Genomic DNA, 19,150 nt, shown 5'->3' with positions numbered 1-19,150 from the left:
CTTCCTCACATCTTGAGTAAGCCTGGTTTGGTAGCCTGGCTGTCTATGGGCTAACACAGTGGCTTTACTTACAACTTAAAAACATACATATGTAGGCACCACACTCAGTGTATAGGGAATTCTCTCCTCTAAGAGGCAGATTACTTCTTGCTGGTTCAAATGTCAGTATGTTGTCTAGTTTGGGAGCTTGGCCAAAAAAAAAGAGAATCTGAGTTCTATCCGCACTTTTAATCTGTTTGACCTTTTTTTTTTTTTTTCTTTTTCATTTAGGAGACTTTATGGGTCTACTAGATCCCTGCTATGAGATCACTGCACACCTCTAAAACAGAACTGGAATAATCATTCCCAGCCAATGTTAATAACTCATCCTAAGTCAATGCTTCAGAGAAGAGAATAAAATACAGAAACAATTCCTCAGGGTATAGTTAATAGAGACAGTGGATGAAAAGGCTCTCCAGTGGTTCCCCCTAAAGAACAGTTTGGAAGAAAAAGACACCAGCTCATGAATTCAAAAAGGCTGTTTCTAAGGAGATGCCTCCAACAGTCTTCCAAACTCCTCCTGCTGGCCTACTATGTGCTGTGCTGGCTCTGGTCCAAGCACTACGATGGCGGGGTGGAGGATGGAGGTCGACACAAAATACACGAGTTATAAAACCTCCTTTCTTTCCTTGAGGAGATGATGACTAGGTTAAGCGAGGAGCCACATATGAATTAAATAGGCCCTAGGAGAGAGCAGAGGGCAGAGGAGGACAGGGCAGATACACCAGCAAAGCAATCTTACTTCTGCAAGTAGTCTGGTCCGAGTTGAGGATGTATCCTTGTCTGCATCTGCAGACGTATGAGCCCGGGGTATTGATGCAGAAGTGGGCACAGTTATGCTCCAGGATGCTGCACATGTGGACCACTGTAAGGGAAGACACAGCAAGTTAAGGCAATGATGACGCCTTCTCTGACTTCATCCACCCACATTCACCCAGAACCTTCTGTGAAGGAGAAAGCAGGACCCAAAGGAAAACAAGTTGCAGTCCCTACCCTCCAGGGGATTCAGAGCCTCTCGTTGGACTAGTCAGTTCTAGATAAATGCCACCAGGAATCTATAACGGGCCACAGAAGGTTAAAGGGAAATGACGCTAAGGTGCCATATGAAATTGCCGATATCCACTAAAATAGGTCAAAAATGATCTACAAAAAAGAGAAATTTCATGGTTCAATTAATAATACTCAATTAGGGAATCAGAAAGTTTGCTGATACCAGAGGGGGCTTTGGCTAACATGTGGATTTTCAGTAGGCAGCAATGGGGTTGTAGGAAAAGCTATTAAATGAGGATATGGTAAGAGTCAACAATTTTTGGGGGCCGTAAATCCCAAGAGCAATCTTTTAATATGCGAAAGTGTTATACACAATATTTTGGAGTAAAAAATTCATTCCTAAGTTCCATGTTTCCTTAATCTTTCTGTCAATTTAAAATATTACTGAATTTAGTATCTGAAGTACCTCAGCTTTCAGATATATCAATTCTTGCATAAGTCTGTCTGGAGCTCATAAAAATTCTCTCTCTCTTTTTTTTTTTACATCTTAATTTATTATTTTATTCAATATAATTCAACTTGAACATATTTAAAATTAACAAGCATCATTATAAACAGAGTACAAGTTATGCAAGTGTTCTCATAAACAAAAAAGATGTCCATATGTAGAAATACATTTTTATGAAGCCCAAATAAAAGAGGCTTTCAAAAGCTAAGAACAATCTCATTAATCCCGTGCTTAGGAAAATGGAGCTACTGGTGAAACTGATGGTGTATCTTAACATATATGTCTGGTTACTTCTAAGTAAGAAATACAGTAGGAAATAAATAAAGTAGGGCAGTAAAACTTTAAAAATTTTTAACAATACAATTAAGATTGATTGTTGTGAGTTTATGATAGTCTGTGTTTTAACTCCTGTTAAGATACAAGTAATGGGGACACTTGGGTGGCTCAGTTGGTTAAGCGCCCCACCCTTGATGTCGGCTCAGGTCATGATCTCAGGGTTTTGGGGGTATGAACCTTGAGACGGGTTCTGTCGGGCTCTGCACTGATAGTTCAGAGCCTGCTTGAGATTTTCTTTCTCTCCCTCTCTCTCTGCCCCTCCCTTGCTCGCACACACACGCACGTGCTCTCTCTCTTTCTCCCAAAATAAATAAACTTATCCATTCATTAGTTGATGGAACTGGAGGGTATTATGCTAAGTGAAATAAGTCGGTCAGAGAAAAACAGATATCGTATGTTTTCACTTGTATGTGGATCTTGAGAAACTTAACAGAAGACGGTGGGGGAAGGGAAAGGGGAAAAAATAGTTACAAACAGAGAGGGAGGGAGCCAAACCATAGGAGGACAAACTAAGGGTTGATGGGGGTTGGGGGAGAGGGGAAAGTGGGTGATGGGCATTGAGGAGGGCACTTGTTGGGACGAGCACTGGGTGTTGTATGTAAGGCAATGTGACAATAAATTACACTTAAAGAATAAAAATAAATAAATAAATAAACTTTTAAAAAAGATACAAACAATGTTTGGAAAGTTAGTAGTTAAATCCTATCAATCAGTTTTACTTTGGTGTGAAAAAATATGTTTCTGTGACCATGGACAATTTTCTTAACCATTTTATATAAAATGGGGATAAGAGGCACCTGGGTGGCCCAGTGGGTTGAGCGTTTGACACTTGATTTTGGCTCAGGTCACTATCTCATGGTCATGAGATCGAGCCCCACGTCGAGCCCCACGTGGGACTCCACACTGAGTATGAAACCTGCTTAAGATTCTCTCTCCCCCTCTCCCTTTGCAGCCCCCTCAAAAAATGGGGATAAAAATAGCTCCTACCTCATAAGAGCCTTGTGAGGATTAAAATAATTAAGATGGTAAAATACTTAGAACCGTGTCCTAGGGACTGCTCCATACACAGCCGCATGTAGCATTGGGAAGTGTGGTGGTTTATTGTCTTATTTTATATGTGGGAGCTCATCCTACACGTAGTGGTCGTCACCTTGGATTTTCACTCAACACTAACTGCAGATTCTATCTGTACTGATGTATATACTACCTACAGGGAATCTAAGATGCACCCCAATGTGAAAGACGTTAAGATGTGAAGCTGCAAACAGGTGATCCCATTATTCACAGATTCCGTATTCGTGAACTCGCCTACTCACTAAAATGTATTTGTAACCCTGAAATCGATACTCACAGTGAAATCAACACAGACAGGCTCAGTCATGAAAAATTTGAGTCGCCTGATGTGCACACTGCCAGCTGAGGTGGCCTCCTTGTTTCAGTTCTCAGACAGTACACAACTGTCCTTTTTGAGGTCTATTTGGTGCCTCGTTTTTTGATTTTTGGGCTTGTTTTTGTGGGTGATTTTGCTGTTTAACACGGCTCCGAGCAGAATGCCGAAGTGCTAGCGTTTGCTGATGTGAAGCGCTTAGTGATGTGCGTCTAGTGCTTCTGGGTGCAAGCAGGCAGCAGGCGCCTTACAGGTGAAAGGTGCGCTAGGTACGTTTCGGGCTCTGGCTTCAACAACAGTGCTGCTAGCTGTGAGCAGCTCAGTGTTAATGAATCAACATGTGTATCACATAAGGTGCCTCTAGACACATAGAACAGTTTACGTATTGATCAGTTAACAAAAATGTGGAGACTAGAGGCTTGTAGGAACCTAACTCCCTATCTCCCCCAGGAGTCGTGGTTCAGTATTTGCAAATTCAGCATTCACCAGGACTTTATAGAACATAATCACTGAGAATAATGAGAATTGACTGTATATCTCAGATCTGATCAAATATGTTAGATCTGTTTTATTCCCTTCAATTGCTTTATCTATCGGTCCTATGATTCTTCCTCATTGTATTTAGTCATTTCCCCATCAGCCGTCATTTGCACAGTTCCCAGATTTTCACTTGCATTGACGCTGGGATGCATATTCTCAGATACATCTCCTTGAGCACAAGTGCGGTGGTTTTGCTAGGACTGGATCCTAGTTTGAAGAGATGTGGCCTAATTGCCTTGCAAGCTGGTTCACACCAGCAATGCATGAGAGTAAAAAACCTCAGTGCTCGGGATTATCAAAATGTTTAAGTTTTGACAGCCTTATGAGTGGAAAATCATTATCCTGTTTTTAAAATGCATTTGCTGTGCACTGTTCTCTTTCTTTCCTAGACTGCTGGAGCCCAACTACCCACAGGCATGGCGGGGGGCGGGGGGCATTCCTGAAGAACTTTCAGTGTGTCCCTCTCTGTAATGAAGGAAGTCTCAAGTTTGGAAACCAGCCACACATCAGTTATCCACTGGTGTGAGGCCCAGGTGATGACCGGTGCCCATCTTCTCATCTGGACCCTGGCAGACAATACAAGGGGGCAGGAGATGTGAGACAGAGGAAATATCTGTTGGGCAGCAGGCAGCACAGTGTTGAAGAGGGCGGCTTCTAGAAGCAGACTGCCTGAATGCTCAGCTTCACAACTTAGTATGACTTTGTAGGAATTACTTAATTTCCTTAAACTCCACTTCTTTCAGCTGTCAAATGGGGAAATTAAAAGAGGCTTGTTTTGGCCATGTGCCGTAAAAGAATTAGAACCAGGAGACTGTGATTTGGTATAATGGAAAGCGTACCAGATAAGAAGCCAGAAGACTTGGATTCCGGTTCTGCTCTAACTTGATCAAGGGAGGGAAGTTCAGGTAAGTTGGGTAGCCCTTTTAGACCTGTTTCTTTACCTGTAGAATAAAGTCATGAATGGTGTCTAGGGACCCTTGGTACAGACACTTATTATTTTGTCTGGGTAGCACCACCCCCCATGCTACCTTTTCAACAAACTGCCCTTCCTTCTCACTTCGAATGCGTGGGACCTGTAGGAGCTGCCCATGTGTTGGTATGAGGCAGCCCCGCTCCTGGATGCCACTGACCAGCACAGGGTGTGACCATCAGAGTCCTTTCCTGGCATCCAGGAGCTAGAACTGAGGGAAGAGAGGCTTAAACCAAGGGCAGGTACCTGTCGGGGGCTGACAGGGTGCATGCTTTCTGCCCAAGGAACAGAGAGGAACGGGAGGCAGAAGGAGAAGGTGGAGAGAAAGTGGGACTGTCATTCGTTACTCTTCCACTTATTTCCACGGGGTAATATGATACGGCCCCTCCCCCTTAAAAGCTAGTTCAAACTGAATTTCGGTTACTTTCAAGCAAAAGAATCTCAAATCTTTTTACTAAGATAAAGTAAAAATTTTCCGTCTGTAAAATTTTACGGATGAGTGATTGGTGTTCCCAAAAGCAATGGGGTCCTCACACCCCTGCCATCCCGTGGGACCGGCCTCTGTGGTGTGCTGAAGGGGAGGTGACTGTCCTGCCTCCTCCACTGGCAAGCAGTGGACGCATTTCTCAGAAGGCCTGGTAGGTTGTAACTGGGTCAAGGCCTTGTATTCTGGGGAAGTAATCACTCATCAGCAGACTAGGTCACTGGCAAGACTGGATTTAAAAAAATTTTTTTTTAATGTTTATTTTTGAGAGGCAGAGAGAGAGACAGAGCGTGAGTGGGGGAGGGCAGAGAGAGAGGGAGACACAGAATCCAAAGTAGGCTCCAGGCTCTGAGCTGTCAGCACAAAGTCCAACGCAGGGCTCAAACCCACAGACCATGAGATCATGACCTGAGCCAAAGTTGGACGCTTAACCGACTGAGCCACCCAGGACTGGATTTTTTTTTTTTAACTAGGAAATATGAATGTGCATAAATGCCTATTAACAGATGCATAAATGATCGAAGGAATGGTAGGGCCGACTGGGGGTCTAGAAAGAAACAATTACTGGGTACGTAGAGTCAGCGTTTGTTGAAATCCATCTGGCCTCCCGCTTAACACCAGAGCCCCAAAGGGCTGTAATAAAAAGTGTAGACTTCGCCCAGGCTGGTGGATGAAAGGTGTGTCTTAGGAACACTATTAGAGCCTTAATTTGTGCCTGGCCTGGGCGGGGTGGGGCTGTTAGGGTAGGAACTGCCAGCCTCTAGGCTCCAAATACCAGGCTTGGCTGATACAACAGGTAGCAAGAGGTTACTTAAAATCAGCCCCGCCCAGGTTACAATGAGTCATCAGAAAGCTCAGGATAGACCTGCATTTTTCAGCGCCTAAATTCAGTGTCCTTTCTCCCTGGGTGGCAAAAATGGCAGAGCCCAGGATGTGTAGGTTTTGGTCGTCTTGTAGACAGGGCCTCAATTCACAGGCTACCTGGTCTCCAAGTTTCTCTGGTGCCCTCAGGGGTGGCCTGAGAATGGAACCTCAGCGGCCTCCGCCTTGCTGTGGCTGGTGTGGGAATTCACCGCCCGCAGATAAAAGCCGCTGCTGTGCCCAAGTTCATGTCCACACAGGCAGTGACAGCCAGAGCCAGGTCTCCCACTCAAGGGCAGTCTGGCTCCAGAGCCTAATCTCTTCCTAGTTTGACAATGAAGGACCGGCTCTGACCACACAGGAAGACTGCCTGTCTCCTCTGACCTGATCCGCAGATAAGCAGAGCTTGTCAGCTCTGCTCGAAGCACAGGAGCCCCAGCCCTTCTTCCCTCTGAAATCTTGTCCCTAGTTGCACCATGGCCTCCACTTTCCTGCCTACCCCTTCGTCAGCATTTTTCAAATGTGGGTCATGTCTTTTTAGCAGGTTATAAAACTAAGAGAGAATCTGGACTAGTTCTTTGCTGCTGCTGCTGCTGTTACTGTTGTTTTAATGAAATGGAAAAATCAAGTGAAAATATCTTTCCTTTCCTGGCTTACTGCTGTCGCCCACCGCACTCCCCTCAGTTAGCCAGGAAAACTCCTATTCATCTTTCAAGTTTTTGTAGCACCTAATGGTCAAGATGTGGACACTGAGCCAGAATGCCTGGGCTCACATCTCAATGCTACCACAGTGCTGTGTGACCTTGGATAAGTCATTGAACCTCTCTGGGTCTTAGTTTTCCCTTCTGTAAAATGAGAATTGTAAAAGTACCTACTTCACAGGTTTCTTGTATGAATAAAATGAATTAATATAGGCTAATAGCTCAAAACAGTGCATGAACATATTAATGTCAATAAATGGTAATGATTAGGGGCACCTGGGTGGTTCAGTTGGTTAAGCGTCTGACTTCGACTCAGGTCATGATCTCATGGTTCATAAGTTCCAGCCCCGCATCGGGCTCTGTGCTGACAGCTTAGAGCCTGGAGTCTGCTTTGGATTCTGTCTCCCTCTCTCTCTGCCCCTCCCCCACACATTCTCCCCCCACCCCTCTCAAAAATAAATAAAACAGTTAAAATTTTTTAAATAAGTAAATAAAAAAATAAATGGCAATGATTATTAATATTATTATCTCCTTTTTAAAGCTCTCTAGAAGCTCCTAGGGAGACCCAGGTATTCTCTGACCAGAGTTCCCTCAGTCCCTAGTGACTCTCCAAGGCCTCTGAGGTGCACATTTTGGATAGCCAACATCCCACTTCTCTGTGATGAGAGCATCTTTCTACCAGCCTGGAACCCTCAGGCCTGGCACGTGAAGGGTAGGGTAAGAGCTTGGGCCAGAGAAACTGCAAACTGAATCTCCAATCCTGCTATCTGAAGTTGCTTATCCTTTCTAAGCCTCAGTTTCCACTTCTGTAAAATGAGAATAATAATAGCATCTGCCTCATAAGCTTGTTATAAGTATTAAATGAAGAACATATGGAAAGCACCTAGCCCAGGACAAGCGGATTTGCTAAGTATCATATAGGTGGCAGGTGGGGACATTGAGACTCAAGTCTGCTCTTCCCCTAACCTACAAAGCTTCCTATAAATTCTGGGGTGAATGTCAACCTCAAAGTTGGTTTACTCAGCATGGCTGGACTGTGGAGGTGGCCACCAGAAAATGGTTTACCTTAGGAAAGGAATTTATAACCCCTGGCGTGCAGAGGAGTGAAATGAGCAAGAGCTTCGGAAGGAGAACCCACTACCTGCTGGCTATATGTTCTCGGGGAATTCACATAAGCAGTTACTAAGGTGTGAAGGGGGGAGGGATGGTATTGTGTTGCCTCCCCCAGATTTTTGTGAGGATCAAATATAAAAACAGAAGAGTAAGTGCTTTATAAATATTAGTTATTGAAATCTTTACTGCACAGTTGATAAAGAGGCCTCAGGACCTCCTCAACCTGTCAAGACGGTTGACAGGTCTGCTCAGCAGAACCCTGCCACGTGGTGGGAGAGAAACTGGTCTCCTCCGGGCAGGCAGGGGGCCTGGGTTCTTGGGCCACACCAACGAACGAATGGCATAATCCCAATATTTTCTTAAAAGCTTCCAGATTACAACAAAGTGCGGGGCAGAGGATCCAAACTGCCTTTTAATTTTGCTGCCTGACCATAAAGCACACAGAAAAGGTCCTTATTCACACAAGTCCATATCCTTAGCCTCATATCGCCTTTCCATTTCCTGATAAATCCAGAGCGCTTATAAAAGAACTCCATTGACATTTTCCAAGACAAATGAATAAACCCATCAATACTGTCACGGAACCAATTTCTTTTTTAATATTTCCAGGAAAAGGGGAACATAAATTCTGCAGAAGTCATTTAAAGTCATAAACCTTAAAATGTCTGCAGCGCGTTCTACTGGTTGAAGTTTTCCCGGGCAACCTGGGCCATGGCACCCCATTGACACGGCCCTTCTGCGTGCCAGGCCAAACGGCACTTTTGAAAACTCTCCAAGAGACATTGCAGAGAAAAAGGTTCTTTTTTTCCTTCATGGCATTGATTTTTTTAAGTACATCTTTTGACTTGAGAGTCAAGAAACAATGGAGTCTCTGCTTTTTGAGGTTAGTTCTCAGCAGGGGATTCAAAAAAACAACAACACATCAAAAACACACCATCTTTCCTCCCTGAGGCTTCAGCGGGAGGAGTGGGGGTCCCAAGGCTGTGTAAGAGTCTGAGAAAAGAGTCCTCAGAGCCCCCCCGCTCTTGGGGAGCTGGAGATGAGTCTGGTCCTAAGCTCATTCTCCACACATACTCATACTTTGGAACACTAGTTATTTCCAAATAGGTTTTTCCTTTTGCTTTCCCATCAAAAAAGCATGACAGTTGGAGGGGACAGGGACAGATGGATAAGGGCAAGGTAACACCGGACACTGTTTACCAGGTCAGGAGGCACGTCTCCAGTTTCCAAGGACTAGAGAGGAGGCTGGGTGGCCCCCTGAGCCCCTGCCCTCCTGGAGGAAGAAAGGACAAGCAGCCAGCTGCAGAAGCAGGAAACTGGGGAGAGGGCAAGCGGACCTGCTGCGGAAAGCTGAGGCAGGAGCCCTGGGCTCAGGTAACTGAGCGCAGGCTGGCAAGGAAGGGAGAGAGAAGCCTTGTGGAGAGGAGGATCAGAAAGCAAGAGAGGGCAGAGGACCCCTGAAGCAGAAGGCAGCTCAAGGATGTGGACAGGTATCCCCCTTACAGAAGGAGGGGACCAAATCTCAGCCCTCCCCGTGCACTGGGCCTCTTCGAAGAGAAAATCTCCACCACTAGCACCACCATGGGGCAATAATGCTTGGTATTCGGCCCCATCCAAGGAGACATTATGGAATTTTTTTGTCCTCCCGTCCCCATGTCTACTCCAACTCATGAATTCTAGCTTAAGGAACGCCAGGGCAGTCCAATGTGTTGGAGAAAAGCTTTGCCCATCTACTTGTACTCATTCTGCTGTCTGAGTTCAAACGTCCCTTCCCCAGAGGATTCTCCCTGGGCACCCTGGTCTAGGTTGGGTCCTGCCCTGAATTCTTCCTCTATGATATTGTTACAACTGCAGTTACTTACTTATCTGCATCATTACATCCTCACTATCTGTCTCCTTGGCCAGAGTGCAACCCCAGGAGAATGCCATGTCTATCCTGGCCTTTGCTGAACACCCCTTGCCAACACAGTACCTGGGACAAGGTAGCACAGAAACAACACGGGGAGATGAAAAAAGGAATCTCATGATTCCCCCTGGAAGAGCCCCAGAGGAGCAGGACTTACTGCACAACTTGTTCTGGAACACCGAGGTCAGTGACTCCATCTGGCTGAAGTTGGCCACCAGAAAGACATGGTCCTCATGGGGCTCGCTCCCGATGGCCTTCAGTGTGTTGAGGTCCACCTGGCCCACACCAATGGCAAAGATCAGGATGCCCGTGTCCCGTGCCTTTGCAGCCACCTCGGCCACGGAGTCCTGCGGCCTCCCATCGGTCACGATCATTATGACCCGCAGCACATTCTCCCTCAGAGGCCGGGCCCCCTCTGCTTCTGAGAATGCGATATTCAGGGCATACTGGATGGCCAGCCCCGTCATGGTGCCCGTGGACAGGTGCCTCATCCTCTTGACCGCACGCTCCACTTCAGACTTCCTCTTGAAGGTCTTGAGGGAGAACTCGTTCTTGACGGTGCTGCCATACTGCAGCAAGCCCACTCGGGTGACGTCAGGGCCAATGTCCAAGAATTGCAAGATGTCCACGATGAACTCCTTGACTTTTGCATAGTCGTGGGTGTTGACGCTGCGGGAGCTGTCGATGATGAAGACCAGGTCTGCCCGCTTATTCTCACAGGAGCTCTCTGGGGAAAGAGGAGAGGTCAGATCCATTAGAAGAGTGCTATGGCCCAGGGCAGCCTGGCTGTTGTTGGAAATCCTAGGGCTGGGGGTCACCTTCCAGACCTCCAATCTCCATGGGCTTTTCTTCCCCGCCCGGGGAAGCTGTAAGGGTAAAAAAATGTACATGACTGTGTGATCGTGAGTATTGGCTACAAAGATACCATTTATTTTTGCAAGATAAACGGACACTTCAGTTTCTAGAAAGCCATCAATACAGTTTTTAGGTGGGCACGCACCTGAGCGGGGCCAAAATGATTTTATTATTTACTGCATGCCACATAAGCCTGGCTGGATACTGCAGGGAATATGCAATAAGCCTAGGATGGGACCACCGTCAAGGAGCTTACGATCCACCTTGGGAACTTAACTAACGGAACAAATGAAAGAATAATTAGCGCGGTGCCGACACTAGATGTTCAGAGAACGGGGATGTTAGTGGCCTGGGGTCAAGGAGACAGGACGTGAACTGGTCTCACGCGGCGTTCGCATCCAGAGAAGGAACACATGGAGGCAGACACGTGAACAGAAGCCTACGATGGCACGAGGGTGGTGGAAATGGAGTGAGCGGCAAAGGGCTGCTAGGAGGTGCAGAGAGGAACGGAGTTGGAGGGTAACCCTGAGCCAGCTATGAAAGGCCTGGGAAATGTGCACCTGATGCCACCGGTGATGAGCACAGTATATTAGCATCACACCATGTAACTCTGCTCACCTGTAGGGAGGTTACATAATAACAAGCCAATGAGGGTGGCAGTGGTTTGCAAGGTGGTTGATGCCGACCATTGCCGCACTGGTTGAGAGGGGGCCTCCACCTCAACGAGGGGAGCAGGTGCTGAAGCTGGAGAAGGGACTGACCGAGAGACAAAGGACACAGTTAACGGGAAAAAGGCAAATGTTAAGTCTCTCCCTCACCCCCACCATACTTGTTCCAGAAACCCTCAAACAAGGAGGCTAGAAGAGGTTTGAGTCTGTGGGTGAAACTCATCACATCCTGGGAAGAGGCTGATAGGGGATGAGATGAGAGGCCTCCTCCCTCAGAGGGTGGAGGAATTTCTCCGATGTTCTGAGCTACCTTCTCCGGCCAAAGGGGGGGTGCCTCCTCCCCTTCCCAGACTCTGTAGCTAAATCCAGATTTGACAGGGATTAGAAAAGGGATCCCAAATGCTTGCCCTAAATCCCAATCACCACAGCTGCAAGAAAGAGAGAGAAAGCCAAATATGAAACAGTGAACCCAGTCATCGAGATGAAAAGTGGGAAAGGCCCATGAGGTCATCCTGTCCAGGCCGGCTTGCCAGGCTGTGACTCGCCCCGAGCGCCTGCACACACACCTCGTCCACCGCGTGGCCTCACAAGTCTTCCGATCTGGGGGCGAGGAAGCACCCCCAAACCACAGCCTCCTGGCAGGAGACCAACCTTGTGCTGCACCCACACATAAAGCCGGGGCTGTGTGAATTCAAAATGTGTTTCTCAAACCAGAGGCCCCAGAAACTGCCTTTAAGGACTCTGGGAGAAAGATCAATATAAAACCTGACGTTTGTGGGATGTTTTAAAATCTATTTTCCAGAGTGCATTCTTCTCTATGGTCTCATTTGATTTTCAGAACAAGCTCTTAAGGGGAAAGACTAGTGTCATATCCATTTGGATACACAAGAAAATGGAGGCACTGAAAGTTTGAAAATCCCTTTTAATACAGAAAAAAAAAACCTATATGGAGACAATACCAACACCCACAGCATTAGGTGGTAGCTAGAACTCAAGGAACTGACGCTGGTGAAGAGCGTAGCCTTGGGTCCTGTGTGTGGGAACCCCCTTATCTGCCCACACCGCCCCCCATTTTTCTCCTGCAGGGCCCAGGCTGGGGAGAAGGCCGCTGTTCCTGCACACAGGCACCTGCCCTATGAGGCAAGGGGCTGAAATCTTGAACCCCAGGGGCTGTGTCCACCCCGAGAAGCAGCTAGAAGGGGTGCCTCTTGTAATTTTCACAAAGGTGCCGATGGTCTAGCATACAGCCCTGGGTCGGAGCCGTGGACGACAGACCCGCAGGTCCCAGGACAGAAGACAAGGGCCAGGACCCAGGCTGGCCCCTCTCCAGGAGCCACCCGCACCCCACCCTTGATGTCTGAACTCACTGCAGGGAGAATGTGACCCAGTGACCTCCGCCTGCTGAGGAGAACTGCAACCAGGCTCAGACCCTGCCATGGAGGAAGATATTAAGGAAAGCCTTCTTGGGAGGGAGAGAGGAGACAGCAGACTGGCTTCCTGAGAACTCTTCCTCGGGAGATTTTTGGAAGCAGGAGGTCCTCTGGGGTTGGGATCTTTGCTGTGGGTCTTAGTCATGGTGTCAACATCCCATCAAGCATCACAGTCAATTTAAAGGGAAGCCTGGAAGTTCCATGGGGAATTATGTGCTAAACTGGATTAGCTCCCGTCAAAACAAATGTGTAGTTTCCACAACGCCTGGGCATTTACAAAAACACCACAAAGGTTCGAAATATTGTGGGAGGTGCCAAGGGAGCTGTGGCTGTGAGCTGAAAGCCAGCCCTGGCAGCCCGAGTGACCGAGTGCTCCTCAGGAGAACTCCTCAGGTCCCTTAGGGGCTGAGGACCACAGTCTTTCAGCTTGTCCCTGAGAAGGCCAGTCCAGTGGTTCTCAAACTTGAGGTGCCTCCCAATCGCCTCAAGGATTGTTCAAAACTAAGATCGGTGGGCCACACCTCCAGAATTTCTGATTCTGTAGATCTAGAGTGACACCTGAAAATCTGCACTTCTAGATAGTTCCCAGGCAAAATTGATGCTGCTGGCCCAGGGACCACACTTTGAGAACCCCTAGTTTAGGTACTAGAGGGATCTCTGGAGAAACGAAGTTCTGGCAAGTCTGGACCTCACCATCTCACTGTGAATTCCCCCAAGTGGGAGACAGTCGCATTCATCTGCCTAACCGTGCAGGTGGGAACCGAGTAAGTCTTTGGTCAACATTTGCAGAGTTAAATGGAATTCTGGGTGGTGGAGCAAGGCTTCAGGTGAAAGGGATTGAGCCACAGCAGTCAGTTCAAGGAGGTGGATGAAAACCACAAAGTCGGGAAGGTCTAGAGCAAGTGTAGATTCTGCTAATAGAGACATAGATTCTGGACCCAAATCTTGCCATTTTGTAAGGAAGCATAGCCACTTTGGAACTTTGGTTCGTAGACTCATAGACCAATAAACTCTTAGAGCTGGAGGGATCGAAATAAAGTCCAAGTCACTCACTTTACAGAAGGGGAAACTGAGGCTTAGAAATGTGACTCCACCTCTGTGAGGCCTTATGGCTCGTTAGGGTCAGACCTGGAACTATACTAATGGCTCTTCCTCTACCTCATGGTGGACACCTTGGAAATTCTCAATACAGCTGGCATTACAATATGGGCTTTGTAGATGCTGGGGACATTCTGAAATATTTGCTGTGAAGAACCCCACAGCTTTTCCATGTGGGGACTGCTAAGAGGTGTTTCTAGACTCTCCTCTGTGTGTTCCCTTCACATACAGGTTCTGATAAATGGCATCCCTGTGTCCCTAGCCTGGGAGAAGAGCGTGCAATCTTCCTTCTGGCCCCTCATGACAGACTTTCAACAGCACTGGATGAGGGTCTTTGGGCACATCATAAAATGTCATCCCTTGAACCACAAAGTGACAGTCTGGACCTTGTCACCAGCACTTCAGTACAGTCAGCTTGTCTTCAAAGCCCCCAAAGTTGGGGAAACAAGTGCCTCTTACCCTTGAACCTGAGCCAGGACAATTTTAAGCAACATTTCTACCCCAGCGGGATTACAGTTGCAACCTTGGAAGGATTTCCTCTCCTCAGGGTTGCAGACCCCTGACTAATCAGCCTCCCTTGCTCTGGCTAAATTCAATCATGGCCATGTAATTTTACAGTAAATATTTGGTGCCATCTGCCTGGGAAGATCAAAGCATGTTTGAGGAAGGAAAATATGTATCTATAATAAGGGTAAAATAATTTCATCCGGAGACTGAAAAGGAGCTCTGAAATGCTTAGTGATACAACAGACAGTCCAATGACCTGAGTGTAAGTCCAGCCTCTGCCACCTTCTGTCCATGTGGTCTCGTGCCTCTCCTTATCCTCTCTGACCCTCACTCTCTTCTTCTGTGAAATGGTGACAATAATACCTGCCAGGGATGTTGTGAAACTCAGAAGAATATAGTAACAATTTATAGCTACTGTTTATTGAGCACTTAATGAGTACTGGGCCTTGTTCTGAATACTTTCCAGTTGTTGGCTTCTTTGTTCTTCATGAACACCTTAGGGAGTAGGTGCTGTTACTATCCCATTTTACAGGTGATGACAATGAGCCTAGAACGGCCAGATAACTAGCTCAGGGCCTCGTATTTAGGAAGGAGGGGAGCCAGGATCTGAACCCATTTTGTCTGCCTCTGTACCCCACGCTCTTAACCGCCAAGCAATACTCAGGAAGGGTTTTATTCTTTTAGACCTGTCACCCTCAGCATACTCAAGATACACCAGGACCGCACTGGCCCTTCCTTCCCTGGAATCACAGCCTGGAAGCTATGGCTCAAACTTGCCTGCCTCCTGCCAAGGGCTTCTCTCTGCTCCATGCCTATTTGTCTTTTTAAAAATTGAATAAAATGATAAAACAGATGCTTGCCTCCCTGAATAGCAGTAGCCCAGTAAATCCGGCTGCTGGTCATTTCCATTCTCATTCATCTGACAAGTGCTTGTTGAGAGATCAGTAGGAGCAAGGCCGGGGAAACTGCAGGATGGATGTGGGTGATGGAGGGCCGAGGGAAACTGCATCCCATAAGCGTTTGGTTTATGTGAATTGTGGTATATGGGCTGGTCAAAGAAAGACAGCTGGAGAGACAGACAGACCAAGAGAAAAGACTACCATGTGGGGTGCCTGGGTGTCTCAGTCAGTTGAGTGTCCGACTTCGGCTCAGGTCATGATCTCACAGTTAGTGAGTTCAAGCCCCGCATCGGGCTCCACACTGACGATGTGGAGCCTCCTTGGGATTCTCTCTCTCTCAAATATTAATTAAAAAAAAAAAAAAAAAGACTACCATGTAACACAGCACCACAACCCTACCCAGTGTCATGCTCAATGAGTACATGTCCACAGATGCCTGAGACATGGCCCCTGAGGCCACCTTGTGTGGCTCTGTCACCTTGTGCCTCCTCCAGACTGTGACTAGTTCTTGGGACTTACAGGTGATTTCATGGATATTTCAGAGGCAGTTTAGACTATTTTTTATCCTATGCCCCCAAAGTGACTTAACCTGCAACTCCCCTGTACTTAGGGCACTTGATTGGGGCACGTGCTCCTTGGCTAGGGCTGCAAAGACCACGGTCAAGTCCCTCCGTCTCCACTTCCCTTATTAGTCAGTCGCCAGCTGTTGTATAACCCCTGCCAGACATCTGACAGTAAATGTTGATGAGCTACGGCCCTCTGTGAATCCATTATGCTCTACTCGCAACCTCCTAAAGAATCCCTGGGGAACATCCTGAAAACTTGATTATATTCTATTAGGGAAACACCCTGGGCTTCTTGATGGCATCTAAAACATACTTTGGACTCATCAGCAAATCACTCCCCACTTGGTAAGATTTTCCAAACATTTTTCCAAATGCTGGGGCACTCACGGGTCTCTCAACACCACCACACATGATGCCGGGAGCAACTGCGAGTAAGCCAAACTACGGAGTCAGGACCAGAAGGGACTTCTGAGTGCTGGAATGATGAGTCAAAACTAACAAGATGAAATCTAATTGGCATAAATGGTAAGCCCTGCACATAGGGCTCAAAAACCCAAGGGTATAAACCATAGGGAAAGAACATCTGCCTGTCAGCCAGTCACATGATAAAATCTCAAGCCAGGATGGCAAATCCCAAGCTCTGCACGCCATCCCCCCGGCTTCCCGACCTGGCACCTGTGAGACCCCTAATCAATCGCAGGCTCAGAATCAAAGCTCTGCCACAGCACAGCTCCCGGCTTGGCACCCTGAGTTCCCTCCACCTGGTGTCTGGAGGGGGTTTGGGGAATGAAACCGATTTGCCAACCAGACCCTTTGCAACTGGGCCCTTAGATCCCACCCAACCATAATGCCCCAACCTTCTTTTTTTTTTTTTTAAATGTTTATTTATTTCTGAGAGAGAGAGGGAGACAGAATGCAAGTGGGGGAGGGGCAGAGAGACAGGAAGACACAGAATCCAAAGCAGGCTCCAGGCTCTGAGCTGTCAGCACAGAGCCCAACACAGGGCTTGAACTCACGAACTGCAAGATCATGACCTGAGCTGAAGTCAGACGCCTAACCAACTGAGCCACCCAAGCGCCACCCCCCACTCCCCACCGCCCCAACCTTCTCATCAATGGCTTTCCTGGCCTGAGAGAATAGAGAGACTCTCCCACAAATGGAACTTACTCTTCTCTTTATAGCAGAACTTTACTATAAACGAATATTTTGGTGAGTTTCATTGATCAGAATCACAATAGCTAAACCTGGCAGCTGTAAATTCTCAGGATACTCTTTCATCAAAGCAATTTCTTCCAAAGCCACCACCTAAGGGTCACTGACAGCATGATCAATCATGTTCATGGGAGAGGTACCTGGATGGTTCAGTCGGTTGAGCGTCTGATTCTTGATTTCAGTTCAGGTCATAATCTCACAGTCTGTGGGGTCAAGCCCCACATCAGGCTCCACACTGACAGCACGGAGCCTGCTTGGGATTCTTTCTCTCCTTCTCTCTCTCTCTGTCCCTCCCCTGCTCTCTCTCTCTCTCAAAATAAACAAATAAACTTTAAAAAATAATCATGTTCATGGGAGAACGAACTAATAAAGGCTTTGGCCCAGCCCTCCCTACCCTATACCTTATCCCCTGACAATATTAGTCTGTAGTTTCCTACATCCTCTCTAGGCTGCCTCCTCAGCTTAGGACTCAACCCTGGGGGCACCTATTTCTGAAAGCCTTTCTTTGATGCCCCCACCCCACCAGCCTAAATTAGGCCTTCCTCTGAGTCCTCGGGTACCTCCCCCAATTACCTCTGCTTGGACGTGTTCCCACCAGCATCTCACGCATGGAGCTACCCAGCCACATGCGGTATCTTCTACGAATCCCTGGTATCCACATAGTTCCAGGTATGATGCTCCATAATCTTTTTGATGTACATGTATGACTGGGAGGGGTGGAAGGACAGGGAAGAGAGAAGGTGCAGATACTCCTCCAGGAACTGGGAGCACTGGTCAGTGGAGATATAAGAAAGAACCCCCACAGCAGTAACCTCAATGTCTTGATGACATCAGAAACACCTGGGGTGTGGGGGCCTCTGGGTGACTCAGTCAGTTAAGCATCTGACTCCAGACTTCGGCTCAGGTCATGATCTCATGGTTCAGGGGTTCTAGCCCTGCTTCAGGCTCTGCATTGACAAGGTGGAGCCTACTTGCTATTCTCTCATTCTCTCTCTCTCTCTCTCTCTCTCTCTCTCTCCCCTCAAAATAAATAAATAAACTTAAAAAAGAATAAACACCTGGGGTGTGTATTTAAAATGCCGAGCTCCAGGCAGCACCCTAGACCTAGTCAGTGAATTCACCCTAGGCAGTGAATCTGACTCTCTGGGGCTAGTGCCCGGGAATCTGCACTTGTAACTCTTTCCGTTGATTCTTGAGACAAATCTGAGAGCTCTATCCCAAGGGGTATGTGAGCCAGAAAGATCATGTACCACTGAGCCAAGAGTCCAGAGGAGAGGACAGTATCAAAGGAGCCCTTTCCAAGACCGAGAGAGACCTTGTAAGTATGGCAACCATACATCCTGGATTTTCCCATGTTCTCTTCTGATGTTGGATCATGTACGTGTCAGCTATGTCCTGGCTTTCAACTAGATTCAGAAAATAAATAAGGCAGGCACCATTATTGCCCCCAGTGCTGACCCTTAGAGTCTGAATAACAAGTCCACTGGCATGGGGCAAGAGTGGTGGTGGGATAAGGATTTCAAACCCACGCCAGTCTGGTGCTAGGACCTGCACTGTTAGCCCCTACTTCCCAGTACGTGATGTGATGTAAAGAGTCTCCTATGAGCAGGAAAATGTCCCAGAGAAGAGCCTTACCTAACTGCAACTCCTGGTTGCCAATTAACACATTTTTCCCTCGATGAAATCTGGGGAGGACTGGAAGCAGAGACTGGATGAGCCCCGGGAGTTAAAGCTCAACTCAAGACACACTCCCCCAGGGCACATGTCTTCTTCACTCTCTACCCTGGGCCAGTGCCTTGCGGTGGGGGGCACCACTGTGCCTTAGCCCCAGGGATTCACCTGCTGCACGCATCCACGTCCAAAAGTGCCTTGTGCCTCACCAGGCAGTGCCAACACTAAGCACCATTCGTGACAATGTGCCATGATGTCATCCCACAAATACCAGACTTAGTGGCCTGCAAACCCACAAAACAGCAGGACAGACCTCTGGAGTCACTACTGGGCTTTATTCATCTGTATTTCACCACCCCCTGGCTCAGGGCTGGTAGACAGAGGGGAGAGAACTGAAGGCACTATGGGC

General features: G+C 47.5%; 1 protein-coding gene across 2 annotated transcripts in view; it reads right to left on the bottom strand.

Annotated features, from left to right (window-relative positions):
- The window catches only part of MATN2 (matrilin 2), a 135,278-nt gene that overhangs the window by 77,727 nt on the left and 38,401 nt on the right, over positions 1-19,150 (bottom strand). For both annotated transcript variants that reach the window (XM_042973260.1, XM_042973259.1), the window contains exons 3-4: positions 9,993-10,562; positions 782-904 (exon numbers count right to left, since the gene is read on the bottom strand). In XM_042973260.1, coding sequence (XP_042829194.1) covers positions 782-904; positions 9,993-10,562 — 693 coding nt within the window. The remainder of the gene's footprint in view (positions 1-781; positions 905-9,992; positions 10,563-19,150) is intronic.

The sequence above is a fragment of the Panthera tigris genome, chromosome F2, assembly GCF_018350195.1.
Source record: "Panthera tigris isolate Pti1 chromosome F2, P.tigris_Pti1_mat1.1, whole genome shotgun sequence".
Lineage (NCBI taxonomy): Eukaryota > Metazoa > Chordata > Mammalia > Carnivora > Felidae > Panthera > Panthera tigris.
This window is presented reverse-complemented; position numbering and strand designations above follow the sequence as displayed.